General features: G+C 50.8%; 7 protein-coding genes across 7 annotated transcripts; 3 read left to right on the top strand and 4 right to left on the bottom strand.

Moving 5' to 3' along the window:
- Positions 1-856: 856 nt before the first annotated feature.
- On the top strand, positions 857-1,441 carry Z518_08459 (uncharacterized protein; the record flags this gene model as incomplete). The annotated part of the gene is made up of 1 exon (XM_013414200.1): positions 857-1,441. The coding sequence occupies one exon, from the start codon at positions 857-859 to the stop codon at positions 1,439-1,441; it is 585 nt and encodes a 194-aa protein (XP_013269654.1).
- A 958-nt stretch (positions 1,442-2,399) lies between these two features.
- On the bottom strand, positions 2,400-4,191 carry Z518_08458 (uncharacterized protein; the record flags this gene model as incomplete). The annotated part of the gene is made up of 7 exons (XM_013414199.1): positions 2,400-2,657; positions 2,730-2,861; positions 2,945-3,226; positions 3,292-3,614; positions 3,669-3,853; positions 3,902-3,995; positions 4,047-4,191. 7 exons carry the CDS (start codon positions 4,189-4,191, stop codon positions 2,400-2,402), a joined length of 1,419 nt encoding a protein of 472 aa, XP_013269653.1.
- Positions 4,192-5,300: 1,109 nt separating this feature from the next.
- On the bottom strand, positions 5,301-8,303 carry Z518_08457 (uncharacterized protein; the record flags this gene model as incomplete). The annotated part of the gene is made up of 5 exons (XM_013414198.1): positions 5,301-5,681; positions 5,732-5,912; positions 5,961-6,097; positions 6,163-7,662; positions 7,713-8,303. The coding sequence occupies 5 exons, from the start codon at positions 8,301-8,303 to the stop codon at positions 5,301-5,303; spliced, it is 2,790 nt and encodes a 929-aa protein (XP_013269652.1).
- Positions 8,304-9,692: 1,389 nt separating this feature from the next.
- Z518_08456 (uncharacterized protein) lies at positions 9,693-12,013 on the top strand (the record flags this gene model as incomplete). Its single annotated transcript, XM_013414197.1, has 7 exons — positions 9,693-9,724; positions 9,784-9,811; positions 9,860-10,098; positions 10,155-10,447; positions 10,652-11,247; positions 11,297-11,677; positions 11,738-12,013. The coding sequence occupies 7 exons, from the start codon at positions 9,693-9,695 to the stop codon at positions 12,011-12,013; spliced, it is 1,845 nt and encodes a 614-aa protein (XP_013269651.1).
- A 762-nt stretch (positions 12,014-12,775) lies between these two features.
- Z518_08455 (uncharacterized protein) lies at positions 12,776-13,990 on the top strand (the record flags this gene model as incomplete). Its single annotated transcript, XM_013414196.1, has 1 exon — positions 12,776-13,990. The coding sequence occupies one exon, from the start codon at positions 12,776-12,778 to the stop codon at positions 13,988-13,990; it is 1,215 nt and encodes a 404-aa protein (XP_013269650.1).
- A 410-nt stretch (positions 13,991-14,400) lies between these two features.
- On the bottom strand, positions 14,401-16,551 carry Z518_08454 (uncharacterized protein; the record flags this gene model as incomplete). The annotated part of the gene is made up of 2 exons (XM_013414195.1): positions 14,401-16,475; positions 16,524-16,551. 2 exons carry the CDS (start codon positions 16,549-16,551, stop codon positions 14,401-14,403), a joined length of 2,103 nt encoding a protein of 700 aa, XP_013269649.1.
- A 1,260-nt stretch (positions 16,552-17,811) lies between these two features.
- On the bottom strand, positions 17,812-24,078 carry Z518_08453 (uncharacterized protein; the record flags this gene model as incomplete). Its single annotated transcript, XM_013414194.1, has 1 exon — positions 17,812-24,078. The coding sequence occupies one exon, from the start codon at positions 24,076-24,078 to the stop codon at positions 17,812-17,814; it is 6,267 nt and encodes a 2,088-aa protein (XP_013269648.1).
- Between the last annotated feature and the right edge of the window lie 612 nt (positions 24,079-24,690).

Raw genomic sequence — 24,690 nt, 5'->3', positions numbered from 1 at the left:
GAAGTCGTCACGACAAACTCGTACCTGTCTGTACCATTACATAGTAGCGAGAGACCAGAGGTACCTGAGTTGCTCAGTGTTCAGGGACACTACCCTCGGCGCTTATGATTCCGTGCCAGTGTCTGGCCTGAAATCACCTGTGTTTGCCTGGCATGATCTAAAGATGAATGACGGTGGCATCTCTTGCGGCAAATGACTTTGGATCCTGTCACTTTTGAGCTCGGACAAAGTGGTTGCTGAGTTTCTCGTGTTCTAGCGTGGGCGACTCCCATGCCACTCCGCGCGCCCGAATGACTCCATGTCGATGCTATCAGTCCCTAATGAACCAATCTGCAGCCTGTTGCTCGCCTTGTGCTGCGAGCCATCATCCGTTGTTCATCTCCCCCCCTCCATCATCCCAGAAGCGGTCATGGTGTTGCCTCCACATCAACAAGGAGTCTCCCGGGTTGCCAGCCGAACTCGTGGCGCCAGCTTGTGCCAGCTTGTGCCAGCTTTGTGCTTCACCATCCCTCCGTTGCGTGTGACTCCTGTATCCATTATTATCAGCTATATACAGCTGCCCCTCCTGTTCTCTCACTGTCTTCTTCTACTCCAACAACTTCTTAGTTGTTCGTTGGCACTTCTACTCTCTTTGTCTGATCTCGTCGGTTCCCTATCAGCAACCTCCACCTACCTCGGTCCAGTCATTACTTCTTTGTTCTACCACCTTTGAGTTCGTCTCGACGCTGTCAGTTCTTTGACTCCTCCTATCTGCTCCAACAGCTGATCAATCCTACGAACCCTATATCTCCTTCCTCTTTCTTGGTCGATACCTTTGGCATCCCTCCGTCTGAATCAAACCATCTCGAGTGACACCATGTCTACCTACTCGGCCAACGACCTCCGCAGTGCGGCCAAACCATACCAGCGAGAGAAGAACCACAACACCAAATGGGCGAGAGGAGCTAAAGAGGCTCAAGGCCAACAATGCACTCTACATGAAACTCCCGATCCAAAGTGCCTCAAATGCATCGGCCGTCCCAATCGAGGAGTCAGTCGAGCCGAGGCCAAACATAGACGTGTGGTTCACAATAAACTCTCTGGTCAAGCGGCCACTCTTGCACGCAAGGCCTTCCGAAATGAGGTAGTGGATGCCATGGATGGTCCTTTGGCCCATGTCTCTGACACTTCCGAGGAAGAGGATGTTCCAGACGCGTCCGCGGCACCTGTTCCCGCTGAGGCCGACTTCATGTACAGCTACGACTATCAGACTGGTCCTCGAGCTGGTGGTGACATCTTGAGCCACGCCATCACTCAAGCTGTTCGACGATTCGAGAATAATGAAACCGAGAAATTGGTCAACAAAGAATATAACATCGTCGGCGAGAAAGAAATGACAGAACTCTCCACCGATGAGGATGAACTCGACTTCGAGATCATCGACCGCGCTCACTTGGGCTAAATCTTCCCCAGTCCACCTTCAGTCTGGTGGATTTGGCGTTATTGGGTGTGTTCCACGCTTTTAATTATCATCCGGCAATCAGGCAATTGCTTGGCTACGGTGTATTACTTCCATTCATCAAGATACCCCAAGGACTCATTAGGGAAGCGGGAACCACAATATGACATGAACGTAATAGATCATTCATGGGAACCGGCGCTTCTTGAGGATATGAATGACCTTGGAGAAGATGGGACCCCTCGGGCAATGACGGGTGTCCTTGACTTTTATCGGCGTTGCCACGAATCAGGACTCAGAATTCAAGGGCGGCAGCAGACAGTAATTGACTCTATAACTTCTCAACTGCATGATTGTCATCAATCGAGTAGGATGGTGCGATAATTATAGCAACCAGATATGAGCTTCTAGCTCGTAGCATGCGACGCGCGTACCCGGTCGAAACAACAATGACGACAGCCAAGCTGCGCTTGGTGCTAACGGAAGCGCTTCGCGGGAGTCACGTGGGAGTTCGCCTAGACTTACCCGCTTTTAAATCCGCCTCCTCAGAGTACAATTGCATTTGCCTCCGGTCGAGACGCTACTAGGAGGCTTCCGATGAACAGGATGCCGGAGTTGTTAGGTACGGGGCTATGCTGGAGTCACTTTGTGTCTGTAAGCAGCCCCAGAAGACTTGGGAAAATGACCACATAAAATACAATGACAACGTGGTTGAGGCCATCCAGCCCGTTTTCCGTTCCTTTATAGACGCAGATTCTGGATCAGAGGGGATCTGGCATAGGTGCATAGCCTAGAGGCACTGGCCACGGCCTGCTTCCGGTAGGAAGCGGCAATCATCAAAGAACATGCTGAGAGTAAGGGAATGACAAGAGTTTGCTGAATCATCTAATCTCCATCCGGTACCAGCGCCTAGGGAGATTTGGCAAGAATGGCCCACGGCCAGGTCAATCATGTCCAAGTTTTATACGCCGCTGGCGTAGTCCATCACACCGGGGCCCCTTTTTCTTCTCCAACTTTGGGCACGGAAGGAGAGGTTGAGTGAAGTTCGTGCTTGAGCCTCAGCGTGTACGTTGTCTGTCCTCCACTTCACCGCCATGTAGATGCACAGAGTCAGGAACGTTACGGGAAGCCAAGTGGCGACAAAAATCCAAAAGTTCGACCCTAGCACGAGGCCATTGGAAGTAGGGCTGAATTCGAAGAAGTTCATACCGTACAAGGTCTGAGAGACAGTGAAGAGTTAAAGCCTGTCAATGACGAGTCTTTTACGCTGAAGGAATATCGCACAACTTACCGCAGTGAAGCTGCCAGGGAGGAATATCAGGGATAGGATAGTAATGATCCGGACGGTCTGGCTGTCGTTTCTGAGCGTCTCGTTGATTTTTGCCGAGATCTCTTGATTGCGGAAGTTCACAGCATACTCAAGCTTGATAGAAAACTTGGTCAGAGATTTCGCGATTCGGTCGACTACCGACCTTGAGTTGTATTTGGGAGGAGCGGGCTACTTACCAGTCCATTGGTGTTGTTGACTCGGTCTTGAAGCATGGCAAAGCCTTGTTGACACTTATCAAGTCGGTCGCAGTCCTCACGTTCGATCACGTAGATGGGTTGCCGGTTCGACCCAGCAGCTTCAGGAAAGTGACTGGCTAATGATTCAACGATTGAAACATTGGCTACGCACAGGATTCTCGCAATGACGGCGCAGTCGTACAAATGTCTCAATCCTTGGGCTGGGACCAACCCTTGCGTAAAGCTAGCCGAGTTCACATCAAAGGTCTCGATTTCGTCGTTCTAAAGAATTGAATATTAGTTTCTTTTCATGATAGGAAGCAAGGCACGTGGAAAGAAAGACACACCTGCGATACGAAGTGCTCGTTTAGATGATGGAGATAATCCTTCCAATTGACCATGTAAAGCTCGAGTATGTATGCATGGAGAAACGACACGTCCTGTTGAAGGCATCGGGCGAGCTGGGACTGGTCATTAGGATTCGGGGTCGCTAATGATCTCAAAGAAGTCTCCAAAGGACTGTTATGTATGGGGTGGAGGAGGATGAACAGGTCAAACGGTTTTGAATTCGTGTTCCGTTGATGGTAGACGCCGGTATGTCTCAACGAGAACGGGACATGTGGTGAACGTTGATTGAGTTCTGGATATTGTATTCGATAGGAGCAGATACCTGGTAGGCATTAGCTCGGAAGATGTAGTTGTCGAAAACGTAGGAAGCGCGAACTTGACTGTCCATCTGCGGATTTGCGAAACGCGCCGTCCAACCCGGCTCTCGAGAGCTGTGGTGCGTCACCGATTGACTCGAGAACGGTGAGGAAGTCTTCGGCAACATGATATCTTTCCAGGATTTGGTGCATCATCGGAGCTCTGATGTGAAGAGGCTGCACACAGCCGCTGGAGTGGATGGAGCTCCGCTCGCTCAGCACCTCATTTCCCCCAATGTAATTGTCCACTTACATGATACGCACATCTGGCGGTGCCCCTTTTTCCAGGAGTTCTTGTACCCCGGACCAGACGTAGCATTCTTGCTGTCTCCACCGAGAGACACCGGCTGGGAAAATGTCAGCCCTCCTGCCAATTTCCTTGTCTGCAGATAACATACGGGACATTGCGGAACGGAAGCCATCAAAGAACAAGATCTGCAAGTCTTTGCCAAAGGCCTTGCCCAGTCGACTACTCCATGAAGGCGAGAATAAGGTATCAGAATTGTTATCCGCATAGGAGCCTTGGAGACGTTTGCCGAGCATCTCGCCGGGCCCCTCCACGTGCGCGAGCTTGGTGCTCTCAAAAGAAAAACGAAAAAAAAAAAAAAAAAAAAAAAAGGAGATATTGGACATCCATAAAGATCAAAAGGCATGCCTGGTGACCCTTCGCTACCGTCACAGACGCCCTGGACAGATTCCAGCCTTACCACCCCCCCTCCCTTTCTCTGGGGTTTCGGGCAGTGTTTCTTCATTGGCGCCAGGTCTCCATGGCTAATGCAGTCCAAAGCTCACCGGTTAAGAACTCTCGTAGGCACGGGGACATGTAAGCGATACACATACAGTACAGTGGCAAGTTATTCTTGTCTTCTGATAAGTGTGCATACAATCCTCAAACCGATCAAACCCCCTCCCCCTTCCAGGCCTAGCCCCCGTAGTTACACTGTCCCAATCTGCTCTCAGACCGTGATCTTTTGAGCCTGCTCGTTCTCCCTCTGGAGCTCCTCAATCCAAGCTCTGCGAGGACTTAGACGTTGGGCATCACAGTTTGAGCTGCGAACTTGCCGGATAGTAGTCTACATACAACGAATTAGCCGGATAGCAACCGTCAATTCAATTCTGACTTACCCTGTCCACAGCCTCTGGGGCGTCAAACTTCCAGCGACCTTGCTTGAGCTTTAGTCGTAATTGTCAGGCGGATGTGTCCTCAAAGGAAGGAATCGAGAGTCAGGAGGTGGACGAAACTACCGTAATTTTGAAGTCTATGCCCCTTCCAAAGCTCCGGACCAAGAATCGCTCCAATTGGTGGGCTTCCACAAAGTATTTGGCATCTTCTTGACGGATTTTCGTCTCAACCATTGTCAGGGCAATGATAAGTGACCTTTGGTGGAAATTCGAGAAATTGCAGATGTGATGCCATTAAGCTTCGTGGAATAGATCAAGTCTCCTGGACGTGCTCCTTAAATGATGGTGTTTTTTTTTTTTCTTTTTCCATGCATAAGTCGATTGGATGGTGACCTGTCATATCTCAGCCACGTAATTGCCTGGCTCTTTGCAGTTGATAAGACTCTGTGTGTATGCGTTTCTGTGTTCCACACAATGGCCAAACTATTCCATAATTTTGACGGGTACCGGCGGCCTCGCAGGGCGATATATTAAGTATGCAATTCATCCAAGTCCACAATTTCTATCTCCTTGTTTGCGTTGCAGAGCACAATCCGTGGAGGAATGGCGTCTGAATTGTGGGTTTCAAAGAGTGCAACTTTTGCTTCCTTGATCGTAGTCGATTTCTTCCTCAGCGGGAGATTGGGGACGGGGAGCTTCAAAGGCGTGCCCTCTAAATCTACAGTGCCAACGTTCCATTTGCTTTCTTTCGAGCCGCTGAAGACAAAGACAAAGTGTCTATCTTTAGCAGTACAAGACCAGTTGTCTGTTTTGTTTAGTATTGTTCTCCAGCGATCCGTATTAGGTTGAAACAGGCACGTTGATTCTGGGCCACACGGAAGTAAAATATCTCGGTCTCCGCGGGAAAGTTTCTATGTGGTATGAATTGGTTGTCGAACAACAGCATAGTGATATAACGTACCGATTGAAGCGGCCACTTGCCTTTTAAACAGACTCCACTCCCGTTTTGAAGGTACCAGACACGCAATGACTGATCGGTCCACAGATGCAATGCGCCGCCATCGACGCTGAATGCTGCAGCACGTATGTTGCCATCACCCTCCTTCTTCGAATATATCTTCTCAGGCTGAGAGGTGGCATCTCTTAGAGACCATTAGTGCCGAACTTTGAAGCAATTTTCTTACACTTACAAAGTACGGATTTGTAAATTTTCGAGGTCCCACAATGCAAAAATTCCATATTTGCTAGGTATCACGTTTCCGTCTCCAGTGAATGTCGATCGCGAAGTTTCCGAATGTCCAGGTCGACCAATATCGTAAATGTAGAACTTTGATAGACATGCGATCAGATCAATAATCCCAACGAGCCAGGCGCAGAAGGATGATCGCTTACCTTTCTTTCCGCCGTCGACTCGCACCTCACTGTGATGTATTGGCCGGCGATGTGCAGATCAGTCCATTTGAGACCCGGAGGCATTTCTATTTTTTGTATCTCCGACAGGGTTCCTGATGATTGTGACTGGCGTTCACTTACAACAACGTCAAACACTTCTAGTCTTGTTTGTTCCCCGTCCATTACAACAAAACACGCCCGTTCTCCACTCGGAGAGAGAGCAAATGTCTGGAAATTCTTTCTTATCCGTCCCCAGACCCAATCACACACCTGGGACATCTTGGATGCTTTTCTGGGCTCAGCTTGATCTGGGGACGTGTCAAGATCGGTGACCTTCGGTGGTACAAGATGCGTTGCTGGAGATCCGGTCGCAGGATCATCCGGTATTTGAGTCTGATCGCTTGGAATTGTCCAAAAAGGTACAAAATTTTCTTCATCTGTAAATTGCGTTCCGAAGTCTAGGTGTTGTAGGTCCTCAGACTCATGAATCCGCTTTTGCCACAGTTCTCCGAGTCTAGTCCTGGCCCATTCAAGTGATTTACGATGGTCGGGAGCTACCTTCAGTGTCTGACGGATGATAGCCGTACAAGTTCTAAATCCTGCGGCATCGTTAGGATCACTGTCGGTGACCTTCTTCAACCATCTGATAAAGCTGGGTTTTAGCCGGAATGCGATCTCACGGCCATCTGTAGATTTTGAGATACGCTGTTCATAAAACAAATCATCGGTAATGTTGAATTCTGCAGTGTGACTCTGGTTTGGGGATGTTCGTTCATGGCGGGCAGAGGTAACCATTTCTGCCCCATGTTGCGATCGATGATGACCCAATGCAAAAGCCAAAACATCACTCGCAATAGCCCCGAACGACCAAATGTCTGATGCGCAGGTCGGAGGCCTTGGTGTCTCTTTGTTTGAAAGTTCTGGTGCACGATACTCGTTTGGCCCTGGATCTTGTCCGGTTGAACCAAGGGCCACTTGTCGTGCTATATCACCTATCGTTTCAGTAGACGTGTCGTGATCGCTGGTCCCAATTTTGAAGGTACTGATTCCAAAGTCTGTTATCTTCCAATGTCCAACAAGGCCTCCAGGAAAGACGAGGATATTGCGTGGGCGAAAGTCTCTGTGAACACAATAAGTTTGTAAGCCTTTGTCTTGCAGTCCACCGTGGAGAAATGCCAGAGCAGAAGCCAGGTGCCCGAGTTCGGTGAACAGATCTAAGCTTGAAAAGTTGCTGAATTCGTGCTGAAAGTTATACAAAGGTTCGTCGGTAGATAGTGTATTGTCCAACTTCCTCCTCCCTTCACTCAGGAAAACATCAAGATCTCCAAGTGGGGTGTAGGGCAGAAACAAGTACATTGCGTTGTCCTTCAGGAATGCTGCGTGGTGAACAGTTATTCGTTTCTGTTCGACAATCGACTCTTTCAGATAGTTGAGACGTTTGAGTTCCCGCCGGCCGTCTTTCTCACGGCAGAATTTCTTGTAAGCAATATCATAGGTATCCTGTGAAAGTTTAGACTCGAGATGAATTCAAGATTGTACGGGAGACCGACCTTGAGATTTCCTATTTCGGACTCGGATGGATTGGTCTCCTGAAAACAGCCTTTTGCAACAGTTGCACGAGAGACGGTGCCATAGCTGCCTCGAGCAATCTCATGATCCTCAAGGAATGGCCACCGGCTTTTATGGGATAGTTCGAGAATGGTCTCTGTCGCAGCCCTCGTATCCCGGATGATGATCGGCTTGAAGATGAATTGAGTCTTGTAAAAGATTTTGATGACATCATTTTCTCGAGAGCTCAGGGGCCCGAGAATTTTCTCAACTTTGTGTTCTTCGTGCAATGGAAGGTGATCGTCGGTACATCCTGCTTCAATGAAGCGGGCCAAAGCATTTTGGACAAATGCCAGCTTGGGCCGGATATAAACCAATATCGACAAAATGACAATGAAATTGCTCCGGATATGCTCAGGCGAATGCGGTGTCCCATTCTCTGAAGCTAGAAACGGGCGTAGTCCATTGTCATCATTCGGCGGCCAAACATGTCCCAGTCGCTCTACCGTAATGAACTGGCGATCACCATCGTCACTCAAGTACATGAACTTTTCGATACTTCTTTTGAGGCTCGCTAGGTTCTTGGAGGCCATGTCTTGGCCAAAGCCAGTAACAACAGGGTTAGGTTGGGAGGCTCATACGGGATTGCCTCGGGAGAGCGAGTCGGGAGAGCGAGTTTCGAACAACAGCGAGTGGGTCTGGAGCTGTCTAAGCACAATTGAACCTAGTTGTGCGAGCGTTGTCCGGTGGATGGCGCGGTACCTCAAATCCCTAGTAAAATGGGGGGTTTTCAGGTACCTTTCCATCCACTTTGCCTCGCTCGCATAGTTGGCCCTTTTGGTGCTTCTTTTGGCGTTGTTGCGTGATCAGAGCGTCTCTGTTGTCTCTGAAGGTTTTCTATCGCTCGTGCAGCCCGCCCTTCTACCTTCTGACCATGTTGTCACTTCTATCGCCTCTGTGGGCTCCCTGCCGCCTCTTGACGTCGCTGTCGAACCCCTTCCGAACCTTCTTGATGCTCTGTGAGCCTCTTGTGAGTCTTGAATGAATCCCTGCTCTTTTTCCTGGTTGTATCTCGTAGTGTGAGGGCGCACTCTCTTGCCTCTTATCCCGGCCAGTGCTGGAGGTGCTGTAGATGCCGGAATCTCGATTGGCGAAGCCTCAGGAGAGGGCGATCGACGCGGTCGGGGTCTTTCAGGAGTGCGAATCGGTAGGCGCCGTGAGAGAGCCCGCAAATGCCACAGGTGTGTCAGTACCTCAATTTTGATGTTTTGGCACCTTGATTTGGGCGATTTTACTAGGGTTTCGGGGGGGTTTTCCAGGTACCTCGCCATCCACCGGACAACTCTCGCACAACTAGGCTCAATTGGTGCTTAGACAGCTCTAGACCCACTCACTGTTGTTCGAAACTCGCTCTCCCGACTCGCTCTCCCGAGACATTCCCGCTCATACCCTCCGCAAGGCTGACTTTGTTTTCTTTTTTTGAAGCTTGTAGTCCGCATCCGTCAAGCATGCAAAGATAACACGTATCTCCTCAACTGGTACGGGATAGTATCTTTTCAGTGATACATCAGGGCGGCCGAGATGTAAGGCAACCGCTAAGCAGCGCAAGACAGCGACGAAACTTTCCGCCCAAATGACAGCCTCATCCATACCGCCTGTCTCGCCAAGATACGCGAGGGAGGCGTCCAATGAATTTACGAAAAGGGAGTTTTCGTGATTTCTGCCTCCTGTCAGATAACTCGACGCCTCTCCGTATTATCCTAGTTAAGGGGCTCATGTCTCACATGTCAACGATAAATTTCGACCGCGACGTGGCAACCTAACAGGTCTGCTTCGCTGCCCAACTGTTTCCCTAAGGTTTTTGGAAGCTCGATTTATCTGTTGTCCCTCGCTCGATAACTTGATAATAGACAGAGCAGAAGAGGAATCTTGCAAGTGTGAGATCAGCAGAAATAATCTGATCTGAGAGTCAGGTCGTGAAAATGGACAATCTGACAGGACCCCACTATCTCAAGTATGCTCCTTATCACACATCTAGTAGGCTATGTGGTCGCTGACACTCACTGTTTCCAGACAGGTTTTGCGGAGCTGGCAGATATTTGTGAGTGTGATAGTGAGCTCACTTTCGTACCAAACTCACATATCCTAGTTCCTAAGTATTACTACTGTGATTGGAACGGGAGTTTTCACCGACTATGGCTCCGTAATTGCAACAGCAGGACGAGGGAACCTGATCATAGCCGTGGGTATTGTTGGGCTAACGGCCATCGCTTTGATGGAATGCCTTAGCGAAATGAGCCAACTTTTCCCATGTGTTAACCCTCTTGTCGAATATGTTCACGAATTCGTCGACCCTGAGCTTGCAATTTGTGCCGGAGTCGCGTATTGGTATGCCTAGACACTTGTGATGCCGGCAACAGCTTCCTTCCATTAACACTGTCCAGGTTTGCATTCTCTTCTTTTCTGGCTCTTCAACTGGCCACTGCTGCGAGCTACCTAGGTGCTTACACAGACAATCTCCTGGCAAAGATATTCATTTTCTACGTCTTCGCTCCTATTCTTATTGTCTTCGTAAACCTCAAGAATGTCAAGGTGCGTTGGTTACGCTACGCAGCGGAGTTTTATGCTAGGGTTGACGAACGCAAGTGGTATGCCAATCTTGAAACTGCAGGAGGCTTTTTGAAGATATGCTCCATGATCGCAACGATCATGATCCTGTGCTTTCTGGCCGGGAAACGTGAGTCCTCCATGACAATGTCAAGCTAGGCTAACCCTACAGCGTTGTAGAAGCTGGCAAAGGTAGGTATATATGTCCTTCCAGCCTTTTTGGAGCCATCACCGTATCTGAAACTCACCGCAGATGTGGAGTCCGGTAATTGGTTTAAATGGAGACTTGGTTCCGAGAATGAGCAAGGTGCATCGGGAGGCGCGTTGTTGTAAGTGGGCGATCTTGACAATTTCGGTCAACTTGCACTAACACACTATGCCGCCAGCCTTGCTGTCAATTATGTATCTTTCAGTTTCATTGGCGTCGAATCCGTTGCCGTTACCACCTTCGAAGCGTATCGGACGGCTGACCTGCGTTTGGCCTCTCAAAGCATCGCCTACGTCACTGTCTTGATCTATCTTCTCAGCGCTGTTGCCTCAAGCATGTGCAAAGATACGAGCTATCTTGTTGGCTTGCTTAGGTCTACCACCGAGGATGGGCGAAAAATGACCTCCTTCTTTGCCGTCGAAGCAGCCAGATCAGTGAAAGAGTATACGGTTGGAAACGCTCTCAATGGTATCATGATATATTGCGCCCTAAGTGCGGCAAACACGACCGTATATATAGCTTCACGCGCCATGTATGGTTTCGCTCACCATTTGAGGCGTGGAACGGCTCGACTATATGGCTTGAGTAACCTCTGGGTGGTAGAAAAAATGGAGTATGTAACTGACAAAGGGGTTCCAAAATGGAGTGTTTGGATTAGCCTCTGTGCTTTCGGCACTTGGCTCCCATTCTCACAAATCTCCTCCTCAGAAACTGCCCACGAAGTGAGCCCAATCCAGCTCCCATTCATATGTGACTGACTCCCTCCTTTAGCTACTGGAATTCTTCGTGGTCAACGGAAATGTCTGTGTTATCTTCGTCTGGGGGTGCCAATGTCTGGCTTATCTGCGGTACTGGATCTGGCAAGTCGAATTCCGTGCCCTTCACGTTTGCTTAGCGGCTCATGAGTTCTCCAGGCTGAAACAGTTCCAGAATTCCGAGTATCTCGCTAAAAATCCGTGGTTGAATCGATGGAGTAGGGACTTGGATACGCGAGGTTTTGCAACACTACTGAATCTGTCTCCAATCCCTTTGCAGCCTGGGCTGTCAATATTTGGTCTTACCATGAGTTTTTCAATATTCTTTGCACTCTCGACCTCCCCCTGGTGGGGTCGCGGAGCATCTACTTCTGAGTGGTTCCGCTACTATCTGGTGGTACGACATCCCTCTTCAGTGACAGACATCTATTTGAGCCCTGCTAATTTTCTGTCATAGCCCGTGCTGGTACCTGTGCTTTGGATGGTGCTCAAGGCTTCCCGCGGACGCTCTGCTCTGAAAGAAAGGAGGTTTGGATTGTTTGTGCACTTGAGTCGTGACCCTCACGATTTCGCATTAGCAATCACGAACCTTCGACAGCACCTGAAGATAGACCAAGGGACGGATCTCAGCAAACCAGCCACCGTTCATGAGCAAAGTTCCCAGGAGATGTGTCCTTTGGCAGGAGGAGATCAAGAAGAACGCAATAGCAATGGGAATAGGAGGATTGGTTAACATGAGAGAAACACGGCAGCAATATATCGTCGTTACGGAGGTGGTCTGCTAATACCTGCCGGCGCCTCACAGGGCGCTTCCCCATTCCGAGAGACGACTCGTTATCCCATCTTCTGCCAGCCTCAAGCGTATTATCAGGCGAGCTCCAAACCTACCTCGTAAGCCCTATCAATCTACCAAGGCCTAGGCCAAACACAACAACAAAGGAATTCCTCGAGACTTGAGACACGAGGCTGCGGCATCAAACTGTGTCTTCTGCCCCTCGGGTAGCTACACCGAGGACTCTTTATTATTTGATTGAAGGACAGGGGCTTGTAATGAGCGCGATCAAGACTGGCCCTGGTCAGCCATCCAAATAGAGCCACAGGTAGTAGGCCAGGAAAGACTGACAGCATCGATGGGCTGGTGTGATTTTACGGAGGACTTGTCCTATTTCGAAGGGGTCCAACGGACCGTTAGACTATATAAGTTACTTTCGAAGCTTCCAGGATCTTTACAAGCCTTGGCGTCGCCACATATCACACTGGCATAGTAATGCTGTTATGTGATTGGCGGATGCCAGTGGTAATCATTACTTCAAGTCTCGAACTGCCTCGTCAACGTACAACTTTTGGCAGACGTATAATACACCAATGTGTCTAGTTCTTGACGCCCGAATTTCCTCTTAGTGTTGAGTCTTGTTCCAATGCGACCCGATCGACTCATCCGCTCCTCCAGCCTCCAGCACCCTGACCTCGCGCAGAAGGCCATCCAAACTGCAGCATGTCCAGGGCAAACCTCGCGGCCTACCTGGCGAAGAACTACCTTACCGCCTCTGCTGCCTCTGACTCCCAACAATATACATCTACCGGTGACTTCCAAGACTCGACACGGCCGAAGAAAAAGCGGCGGAAGAACAAAGATCCCGACGCAAGCGGTGGACTGATTGTCGCGGACGACGATGACGAACTGTCCCTACGGGGAAGCTCGGTGCGAAGGAGAAACGACGAAGACGGTGATGGTCTTGACGTGCCTACGTTCGAAACGGGCGTGAAATCGGCCGAGTTCAGGAAGAAAAAAGGCGGATCTGGATGGAAGGTCATTTCAAATGCTAGATCTACATCCACAGGTCGAGAGACCTCAAACACCGAAGAAGGAGCAAAAAATACTACTTCTGGCGAAGACGATGCAGAGGCAGAAGCAGAAGCGGACCGTGTCCTCGCGGAAGCCGAACAGGAAGCCCGTCTCCGCCGTCGCCAGCTGGAAGACGAAGACGCCCCTGCTATCATCGATATTGCGCCCGAGGAGGCCGGCGGCAGTCCGCGCATGCAATCTGGCGCTCGAGCAGGCCTACAAACGGCGGCCGACACGGCAGCTCTGATCGAACGAGAACAGCGTGAACGCGATCTCGAGACGCGGCGGGAGCGAAAACAAAAATCCAAATCGAAAGAGACTCCACATGAAGAAGAAACAATCTATCGCGACGCCACCGGTCGACGAATCGACATCTCAATGAAACGCGCCGAAGCCCGCGCCGCAGCTGCCGAGGCAGAGCGCACGGAACGTCAGGCCCGCGAGGAGGCCATGGGCGATGTCCAGCGGCGCGAAAGAGAAGCCCGCAAACAGCAGTTGGAAGACGCCAGGTTCCTTACACTCGCGCGCGGCGTGGATGATGAAGAAATGAATGAAGAACTTCGCGGGCGCATGCGCTGGGATGATCCGATGGCCGCGTATATGGCGCAGAAGAAAACAGAAGCAGCCGAGTCTGTCGCCATGACTCCCGCCAGCAGAAGCAAACATGGAGCTCAGAACCCATCTGCTGCGAAGAAGTCAAAGGTATATAAAGGGCCCGCACCGCCGAATAGGTACGGTATACTGCCTGGGTGGCGGTGGGACGGTGTCGATCGAGGGAACGGATTCGAGAAAGAGTGGTTCCAGGCTCGTGCGCGAAGGGGTCGCAATGAGGAAATGGAGTATCAGTGGCAAATGGATGAATGATCCAATGATATATAACAATGGCATAGCATTGCATTACGAATGGTCCAAGGCAGTTCTGTCTACCGATCTAAGGACAGGTATGATGGGAGCAAAATGTCTGGGAATCAATCTAGATCCATACCCTCATACCGTGTGTAATATTTTGTTCATTATATGTGTAACCTTCAGCTCGAACTGGGAAACTTTCTCTACAATAAGATAAATATATGTCCAACTCCGGGGTATTTGAGACTACAGTACGCTATGCGAATTTGATTTATACGCCCAAGACCAACGTTCAGTGTTCCACTCTTCTCTTTCATTCCATTGTGTTCATGCCTGGTCCAGACCCAGCTCAATTCATCCCATCATCACCGCTTTCCTGTCCTCAAGTCCAGTTTCTCTCATTCCATCATGATCTCCACCAACCCTTAATATGGCACAAAGTTTACCTCCCAACCATTATCCTCTGAAGCTGCAAACGTTCCAACCACAACTCTGAATCTCCCAATCATCTCCGCATTCGGCCACCCGTCCTGTTTCCGATGCAGAGTCTCCAAATGCTCCATAAAGCTCGTCACATTACCAAAGATCGGCGTCGATCGATTCGTTCCATCGACTTTAATTGCTGTATTGCCGGATCTGACACTGGCGTTTGACCATGCATCGAGCCAGCCTCGGTTCTTCCCTTCCGCACAACAGAAAATACATCCGAAACTGCCGAAGCTGCCCTCGCGAGCTGCCGGGGTATCGCTGGGAACCATCCCTTTGAGTGCAACATGACATCTAGCCAGGAATGTCCATCGATATCGTATTCCGCCACTTTCGGAAGTCCTGACTTTGGGATCAAATAACCGCTCTGGTTTTCCTTTCTTTTTGCCTTCAAAAAGATTGACGGAGCTATACATGGGACCTTCAAAATTGCACTTCTCGCATTTCCAGTATGTGATCATGCTTGCAAACCCAGCCGGACGATTCGCAACCGAAAATGCTTTCCGCTCTAGACCGGCTTGGAGACGGAACGCACCTTTACAAAATCCGAGGAGATTCTTGTCCGTGGGCAGTGTGAGTGGCCCCGTATTTATGGGAGGATTGACCGAGGGAGTAGAAGAGGCAACGGTCCGAATCGAAGGCGCTCGATCGGACGAATCGATAGATGCGGGAGACAGGTGTTTAGCAGCAATGGCGTGAGATCGGGAGGGAGAATAAGAGTTCGGCACCGGAGGGGAAGGAAGAAGTTGATGAGATGGCTCTGATGGGCGCGACTGATACTCTCTCGAGTCCGTTTGTGCACGAACCGGACGGTGATGTTCTTCTCGGACAAGTTTCGTCTTCTTTGAGGTATTCATCGAGGCAGATTTCGGTTGCGGTCGAGGAGCTCGACTGTTTCCCTGCAGATAACGGATATGATCCATAGGACCAGAGGCCTGGACTCGTTGTGGATATGAAGTTGAAGCTTGCCGTTCCGGTGTCGTTGGCCGGTACATGTCGTAAATTGTACCATAACTGTTCTGCCGGGTGTCCGTTCTGCCATTTGATTCACCATAATCATCTGGTCCATATCGATCTCTCGAGTTCTGACTGTGATGACCACTTGAAGCTCTGGGGATATCTGGGGACGAATACGATTGACTCTTCTTCCCAGAAGATACGTACGATTCTCGATCAGTATCTTGTCGGGCGGATGCTGCAGGCAAAATGGGTTGACCACCTGGTTGAGGAAACATTGACCAGATGATGTCGTCAGGTGCAAGAGCTTGGGATGACCTCCGCCGCATACTGATTGAGTCGGATTCTTCAATTCGATGGACTCCAACCGGAGGTGCAGTAATACGGAATTCGGCCGCTGGCCGAGGCAACACGATAGACTGACGTTGATGGAGCTCTTGAGAACCTCCAGAACTGGTCGACATCTTTCGGTCGATATACGGGGGCCGCGTCGGGGGCGAGATATTTAGATTGCCGAATTGTTCAGCCACGGTATCAGGAGTCCGCGGACCCGGAAAAGCGGAGGAAGACTGCGTGCTTCGGCTACTTGAATAACCCAGGGATGGCGAGATGGGTGGTATCAAAGCGGAGCCAGAGGGATAGGGGGTATTTGGAGGGTAGAAAGCCTGTGCTTTCACGGCGTCGGATAGTCGCTGAGACCATTGTCCCAGACACACTCCAGCATTGGCTCGACAATCATCGGACGCCGTTTGGAGAGCATGGAAATCAAGTTCCATATCATCCATGTACACGGTTCGAAGAGTGATGATCAGGGTCATTTGTAGATTGATCAAGACATCTTTCATCTGTTCCCTGGCTTGTATGTCCCCACAGGCGTATTGTTCTCCAAATCGCTTGAGGTCATGTTCGTAATGACCACGAACAATGACGGGTCCCAGAGCGAGAGATTCCAGGAGGTCGCGGGTAGGCTCTTCAGGTAGTTGTCCGCCACTGGTATCTTCTCTGTGATCGCGAATGCGCCGGACGAGTTTCGTGGCATCTTCAAAAGCCGCGATGACTAGATGTGGAATGAGACCGGGACTTCCCCCACAGGGTGATAACATACCAGCACGAACAAGCGATGAGAGATCCATCACAGTTTGATGTGAAAGATGAGGGGTTTGAGAGGCTGTTGGATTGGTCAACTCATCGCGCAGTTTGGCGCATATTCAATCGAGGAACAGACGATCATAAAGAATGCACCCCAAGAAGACAGGGAGAACAGATAGCAGCTAGAACATAGGAAACGGAAGTGCCAAAGGAACGGAACGAAAACAATCTTGAGGTTGTGAGCAGGGCCCATAATCCAACCGGAGGCCAGAGAGGCATCCTTTGGCCATTGTTACCGTACTATTCGGTTGCCTTTCTCACAAAGGAACTGGAAGTGATTGCAACAGTAGCACAGCCAGTTCTGGGCGAGAAAGAAGAACTGGTTGGGCGATGAGGGAGACAACCGTGGAGCAAAAGAAGAAGTGATACGCTTTGAGGTGCATTAGCGGACGAGGATGGACAGGGGATCTGATGGAGAATTTGGTACTTGAGGCATCATGTCGCCAGGTTCGCCTGCGCCCTGCTGTACCTGGCGACAAGGGACCTCTGCTGCTTCTTCCGAGGTCCTCTTCTCTCTCTTTCATCGATACTCAGCGCACCCTCATTTATTGAAATACTTTTCGCCTTGATCCTTTGGGCTTCTGCTCTTTCTCGATCACCATATTTTGACTTTCTCTCAATCTTCCGGTCTAGACGCAATTCGGCTTCGTCTCCGAACCGTTGATGGAGCCTCTGTGCTTCACTAGTCTCTCCCCAGGCTCCCAAAAAGACCCTTTGCCATCCCTGGTTCGTCCTCGATGCCTTGCTCCATCAACATCTCACCCGAGTCACCCCCTGTCCGCACCTTCAAAACCAGAAAATTCCCACGTGCTTCCCGAACATGTCACAATTTACCCAAACTTACCGAGTGCCCTGTTTCTCCCCCAACCCGTCGCCACTGAGATCGGCGGTTCAAAATGAATTTCGCTTGTCGGAGCCTTGTCGGGTATGGACTAAGCGGGAACAAGGCGATGGAGAGTTACATGGCACAAAAATCTGGTAAGTTGGTGGAGGTAATGAATGCCGCTTTTCATTATCTCAATTGGTGGGACTTGTTGCCCTCGCCACGATCTGTACCAAAAAAAAGGAAAAAGGAAATCTACTCAATAAATCATATCTCTACTAGTTTCGACGAAGAGGTGTCCACTGCTCACCTCCTCAAAAACGCCATGTCTGCAAATTCGCGCTCCCCTTTTATTTTTTTTTCCCTATCAGACGCCAAAAGAAATACCACATTCATCCGAGCTGTTCGGTCATTCACAAGTTCATGCCACTGTGGAGAGGCGCCTGGCCCCTGGATCGCCGGCGCCTTCATACTTGTCCCAATCTTCTAGAATCTTTGCCAGCCGGGGTGAGTTGGTCAGTTGGTATACCTCCTCAAAATACCTCTTGGAAATCTCGAAAGGTCTGGCAGTGACATTAGGAATGTATTTGCCAATTAATTTCGCTGGATCGATGCTCGTCTTGTTGATCTTTTTCAACAAGAACGAGCGGAATGGCTTGACGCCTGATCGCAAGAACGTGCTGTGGAATGGCACGTCAATCCCCTTGAGTGGAATCACCGCAAAGCCTCGTTCAAGCTCAATCGGTTGCGGTTTGGCTTCAGTTCTCTTGCGGCATTCACCGATAATCTCAACCAAGTGGGCTTTGACATCATCCAGTGACATCTGTTGCATCAGGGCCTGGATGTCAATCTTCTGCATCTTGAGCACGTTGAGGACATTGGTCAAGCAATCCAATGCTCGGAGATCGCCGGCGCAGACGTATTGCATGTTGGCCACATTGTAGTTGACGATCTCCACCAGCCACCCGGTGGTTTCGGCAATGTTCTCCACCACATATTGCAGAGCTTGCTCGTTGAATGTCTTGGAGATACGGCTCGGGTTGACGGCGCACATCGAGTAATTGCTTCTGCCTTGCTCATCGCGCTCCACCGCCACTTGCATGGTCAATCCACGATAGAACACAACCGACACCAAGCTTTCAATGGGCATGACTTCCGCGATGGAGGCCAGGGCAGAGTATTCACCGAGAGAGTGACCAGCAAAGCTGCTGTCACGCTGGATAAGACCTTTGGAGCGCATATCTTCAAAACTGGCCTTTTCCATCAAAGTCAAGGCTGGTTGGGTGAATTGAGTAGCAGACAGCAGACCGGTGGGCGACCGGTAGGTGTATGAGGTGGTGTTTTCATTGATTTCCTTGAAAATCTTCTCCGACTTGACCGATCCGTCCGCATTGATGGATTCAAAAGTCATGGCCATATAGTTTTGTCGGATAACTTTGCCACGAGGTCCGCCAAAATGAATGGTGAGTTCCTTGGGATTGTTCTTGACAATGTTGATGATCGAGAGGCCATAGTTTTCCACGAAGTGACGATCGGCACGATCCCAAACTTCCTTGGCCACGGGGCTTCGAGCATAAAGATCCATCCCCATACCTTGTTCTTGAGAACCTTGACCGGTGAAGACGTACGACGATACCGGTTGCTCGACCTCGGCCTCGGCCAGGAGAACCTTGTCACCGGTCTCTTTGTTGCTGGTTTCGATCTTGATACTCTTGCGACCGGCGACCATACCAACGTGCTCGAGTTTGACTTCCAAGTCATCATTGGGCAAAACCATGCCCACCAAAGAGACGTGGTAGCTTCGGACACGCCCGATGTTGTTCTCCGCGGCCCAGGTCTCGACCAAGCTTCGAACCGCGGCACTGGAGTACATGCCGTGAGTGATGGTGCCAGGAAGATTGGCGTAGCTGGCAAAGATACGAGAGACGTGGATGGGGTTGTAGTCGCCCGAGACGCGAGCATACGTCTCATTCGATGCCGGAGCTTTGAGAGACAGAGGAGTCTTGCCACTCAAGGGGATCGCATTCTCAAAGTTGACCGGCTGTTCGATGGATTGGCCATGTCTCTGCAGGTAGTCAATCACGGGATTCCCGTGAGAAACACCGGCATCGTATTCGACAGAAGCGACTTGAATGATTTCCTTGGTGGGCAATTCAAGCAGGACCTGGCCCACGGTCTCGACGCTTTGGAAGACGGTCTTGTTCTTGAATCGGACCAAAGAAGACAGACGGAAGGTCAAAGTCTGGCCCAGCAGGTCGATACCGGGCTCGTCCAGATGGAACCACTCCTTGGATCGGAGGACAGCCACGTCCTTGGATGACGCAAGCGTAACTTGCATGGGGGTCTCTTCTTTGCGCTGGAAGGTGTTCTCGTAGTCCGTATAGTTCCCTCGGTACAAGAATTGACTGGTGACTTCCATGACGGGCTGACCTTGGCGGGTGATGGTCCCACACACCTCAACCATTTTCCCGGAATCTTGATTGATGACCGCATTGATTCTGGCAGAGGTGTGAAGCTCATCACCCACCTTCAACGGCTCAGCGCCCGGAAGCATGCGGAAGCCATTAGACAAATGAACCAGTTTGAGCAAATCACCGTCAATGGAGCGAGGGAAGATGGGTTTGATGATGGCTTTCCAACCGACGACGATGGCAAAGTCCATGGGAGCAAAGACTTCTTTGCCTGGCCGATCAACGAACGCCTCCCCAGTGTTCCCAACCGCGTGAACAAAGTCGGCAATGTCTTGAGTGACGATCGTGGCCTTGCCACCGTCAAACGTGTTGGTGGTTGGGGTGTCAAATGGAACGTCCTTCTCACCGAACCAGATTCGGTAGTAAAACTCCTTGATGCGGTCATTCCGGCCTTCCATGACTTCGTGGATGGGTGCATAGCCAGTCTCGGGATGATAGACGAACTTGAAGGGCAATGGAACGGCACCACCTTCGGCAGTTCTCTCTTCCCACATATTCATCCAGATTTCGTTTTTCCCGACCAAGCCAATGTCAAGGCTCTTCACCAACCTTCCGGACTGACTGGGTTCCTTGACGACAATTGTGGTCCTTGACGGATCCTTAGGATGAGCAATTTCAATCGTCATACCTCGTGTGGGAGCTAGGATGCGCTTGAGAGGGTTGTTTTGATATCGAGCACCCTGGACAAACACGTCGGTGGTAAATAGAGCATGACGCCACGAGTAATTCTTGCCAGCCAGCAGTTGACACCAAGCTTCAACATCAGGCAGAGGAGCCGATGAAGAAGATGACAACCGGTACGTGATGCGAGAGCCATCTGGGATCACGGTGACGCCATCAAGCTCGACCACACTTTCTGGAGATGTGATGACCTTGCCACCAAAGTACTCGACCACGGGGACCGCGGCGTCTCGGCCACCATAAACGTCCTGGACGAGGCCTTGGATGTGATCGTGGTGAATGCCATCCAAAATGTCTTTGATGGGTTCGTCGATCTTGGTCGAGTATTTCGCCGCCATGGGTCCTTGAAGAATACAGGTTCTACCGACATCTTGATCCACGACAGCGTCCAAGTCCTCGGACTGCCACAATGAGTCCTTCTTGAACCAGAACTCAAAGTTTTCATCCAACGAGGGAACAAAAGGCACGGGCTTCTGGCCACGACGCTGGCAGAGCAGTAAGAAATGCTGTACGTCTTGTGCATTGATCAATTGAGTTTCCGCCTCTGGATAAGCGGCCAGAATCTTCTCCACCGCCGGGAATGGATTGTCCAGTTCTGCGTAGCTCTGAATGAGAGATGGTTTGCCGGAGCCGACGGTGAATCGCTCTTCCACTCGGCGAATGAAGTCCACGGTGAGGTTTCGGAGAGTGACCTCAATCCAGCGAGATCGGTGCTTGACATACATGAGTTCGACCATGCGTCGAACGACTTCAGCATAAGTCATGTCCTCGAGGTCCACCGTTTCGCCGGCCGAGTTGCGACCGAACCAAACCTTTTGGAAGTCGTCATTGAGCTTCTTGATGATGTATTCGCGCTGCTTCCTCAGCTCTGCGACTCGCTTCTTCTTGTCCAAGCTGAAAATCTTTTGATCCATCTCGGCCCAGAATTTCACGCCACGAGTGGCCAACTTGTGGATGGGCTCACCCATCTCGGACCGGACAGTAATGACACCACCCGCAGGTCCCTTGTAGGTTTTCTCCCATTGACTGTCGTCCACACCCTCGGCCTCAGCAATAGCCTTCTTCGCGTTGGTGGATGTGTGAGCTTCTTGGGCCGTCATCATTCGACTCCCAAAGAGGACACCGTCGAAAGGCATGGGGGGGTATCCGAACTTGCGTGCCCAAGTTCCAGTAAGATAGGGATAGGTGTCTTCAGAGCCACCAAAACCACTACCGGCCACCAAGATGATGTTCTGGCATTTTCGAATACGTCCATACATTTGAAGGACGGGTTGGTGGAAATCCTCAAAAGAATGATGGCCACCGCCACGACCGCCGGTCCATTGGAGAATGACAGGGAATGTCGGGTTGGCTTTTGCAATGTTAATGACCTGCTGAATGGCATCCATCGAGCCGGGCTTGAAAGCAATGTGCTTAATGCCGAGGCTGTCAATGTATTCTTGAGCGACTTCGATGGATGGCACACCTGCTCCGATCGTCAAGCCCTCGATGGGAACGCCATCCGCTCGAAGCTGAGCGAGAAGAGGGATTTGCCAGCCCATTGCCCGAGGATTAACATAGATCAAGTTGACGGTGATCCCTCGACCGGGGGGGATGGCTTTCTCGATCTGGGTCAGGGCTTCGGTCATGCTCTTTGCGTTGTAGTAACCGCCACCCGCCAATTCAATGTGGTAGCCAGCGTTCATGGTTGCAGCAACGAAGTCCCACGGAACCGTGCAGGGAGTCATGCCGGCCACCATCAAGGGGGGGACACCAAGCAGGCGTGACATCTTGGTGTCGACAAAGGTCTGTCCGACCGAAGTCTTGACCAGTTTGGGACCATGCTCTTTGACCCAGTTAACGGCATACTTGACGGCCTGTTCTTCGTCGCGGTCGAAGAATTCCGGCTTGTATCCAACCTCGGCATTGGTGCCATCCATCGCACCAGCCAAGATGACACGGACACCAGTACCATCCTTGTTGCGGTTCGTGAGGACTCCGAGACCCGAAATGCCTCCGGGGCCGAAGTCGACGATGTGAGTGGCGCCCTCAAAAAAGGTGGCCTGCTCCCAGTGGACGGGATCTTGGGTGATCATGCGCACGAGAGCCGGGACAATATCCTTGTCGTGTTGGGCACGGAGATCTTCCCCAGTGTTTGTATCGTACACAGGGATGGTCAAGCGAGAAGCGGGAATCTTGATGTCACTGAGATCGTCCTGAATGTGCTTGAGAGCTTCGCTAAGGAGAGGGCTGTGGAATGGGGCGGTGATGGGTAAGAACCTATTCACAAACCGCACTTTACGCTCGGTGTATGGAATTCGGTTTTGATCCAGACCAGTCGGGGCCTTGACTTTGCGCAATCGCAGATTCAGACCGTGGAGAGAAATTGGCGCCCCAGTAACCACAAAGTTGCGAGCACTGTTGACCAGGGAGATGGCGATGTGTCGGTCGGTCGGTAAATGCTCGTTCGTGGCGTCGATATGCTCCTGGAGCTGTTTCCGGGAGAGATCTCGGACGGAGAGCATCGGCGTTGGAGTACCCTCCCCCGCCTCGAGCGAATCCTGCAAAATGGAGGGAGCAATGCTGGTTCGAGGATATGCCTGCTGACTTCGCATGCCAATCCAGAACAGCATGGTGATGGCTTCTTTGGCGGCCTTGGCAAAGCTCTCCCAGGATGTTGCCGTGGCAATCGCGGCAGCGGTGACAACGCCTTGCGAATGACCAGTTGTGCCATTGAGCCGCTCGTTAACTTCGCCTGGGGTCTTGCCGAGAACTTTGCAGGCAACTTGATAGTGGGCCAGTTGGACCAGGCCGATCAAGGGCAGGCTGACAGGAGCGGACACCAAATAATCCGTATCCGGCTGGGTTTCTCGGTCCGCCAACCACCGGAGAATGTCGAGGCCTTTTGTATAGAATTTGTCCGCCTTTGGACTTCTAGCCAAAGTCTGCAACAATTCTGCTGAAGACTCGACCAAATCTTTGGTGAAAGAAGGATATGTGGTGTAGACTTCTCTGAGCTCGTCAAAGTATTCTTCAATATTGCCTTGCCCACCAAAGACCGTGAAGATGCTCGCCTCTTCGTCATCTGCAGCTCTCAGGAGGGCGGAATCGTGTGGCTTAATGGGTCTTGCCACGGCAGCTCGGCCGGCATAGTAGCACCGAACCAGCAACAGCTTCTTTGCGGTGATTCCAGGTAATGTGGCAGCCAGCGCATGAACATCGTTTGCATGCATAAAAGACCGTTCAAATTCGTTCAAGACAACTTTTAAGACTTCCACAAAGCCGGCTGCTTCCTCCTCCTCATCGACTTCAGCGGCAATGAAGCCAACGTAACGTGCGACAAGCTCGGCGCTGGACGAAGGCTCGTCATCTTGAGCCAATTCGTCCGTGGGTTCTGGTAGAGATGCATTGAAGGCGTCTTTCAACTGGGATGCTTGGAAATGCAGAGCAGTGGGTATCAACAAGGAATATTCGAGGGAGCCATGGGTGAGAGTTAAAGGTCGGAGGTTCTGAGAGGATCGAGGAGTGTGAGTGCCGGTCGCGCCGCCGGAATACATGGCCGCGGGAGGGATGGATGCTAATGTGTCTCTGTAAGAGAATATGAAAGGGTTTTTCAAAAAGTGAGCAACTTAATGCCACTTGGTGTTGATAGACAGGTAGGAAAATGAGTGAGAGAGCTTCGTTGGTAAGAACAAGAAGGTATGCGAACAGACCGGACGGATGGATGGTGAGATGATCGAGATGGGAATTAAAGAATGGATTAGTTATTGAGAGAGCCAGGGACGATCAGGTGAGTTGTATCACGCTGTCAACAATATTTGGATGGATTGAGGCGGTCATCTGCAGTGTCTGGCGAAAATTGGGGCCGAAGATGGGAGCGTTGAGAAATGCAAAGAAGATTTTGCTGCCTCGCCGCACCAGCAAGAAGCCAAGTCAGCGACGGCCAATGGGACGTCCCCCAATCGATCTCATCAGGCCCCCTCATCCCAGCTAAAAAAAAAAAAATGCTGGGCGGCGGCGGCTGCTGCAGGGACACGGGCAGCGGCATCATCGCTTTTCCCAACCTTTCACCAGAGAAAAAAAATTTTGACAGCCTTGTCACTGCTGCCAGCTTACCACAAGCGAGATAGGCAACAGAGCAGGCAGCAGTCAAGATTAGTATGCCGTAT

Source organism: Rhinocladiella mackenziei (assembly GCF_000835555.1).
Source record: "Rhinocladiella mackenziei CBS 650.93 unplaced genomic scaffold supercont1.6, whole genome shotgun sequence".
Classification (NCBI taxonomy): Eukaryota; Fungi; Ascomycota; class Eurotiomycetes; order Chaetothyriales; family Herpotrichiellaceae; genus Rhinocladiella; species Rhinocladiella mackenziei.
The sequence above is the reverse complement of the archived record's forward strand: the minus strand, read 5'-3'. Positions and strand labels throughout refer to the sequence as shown.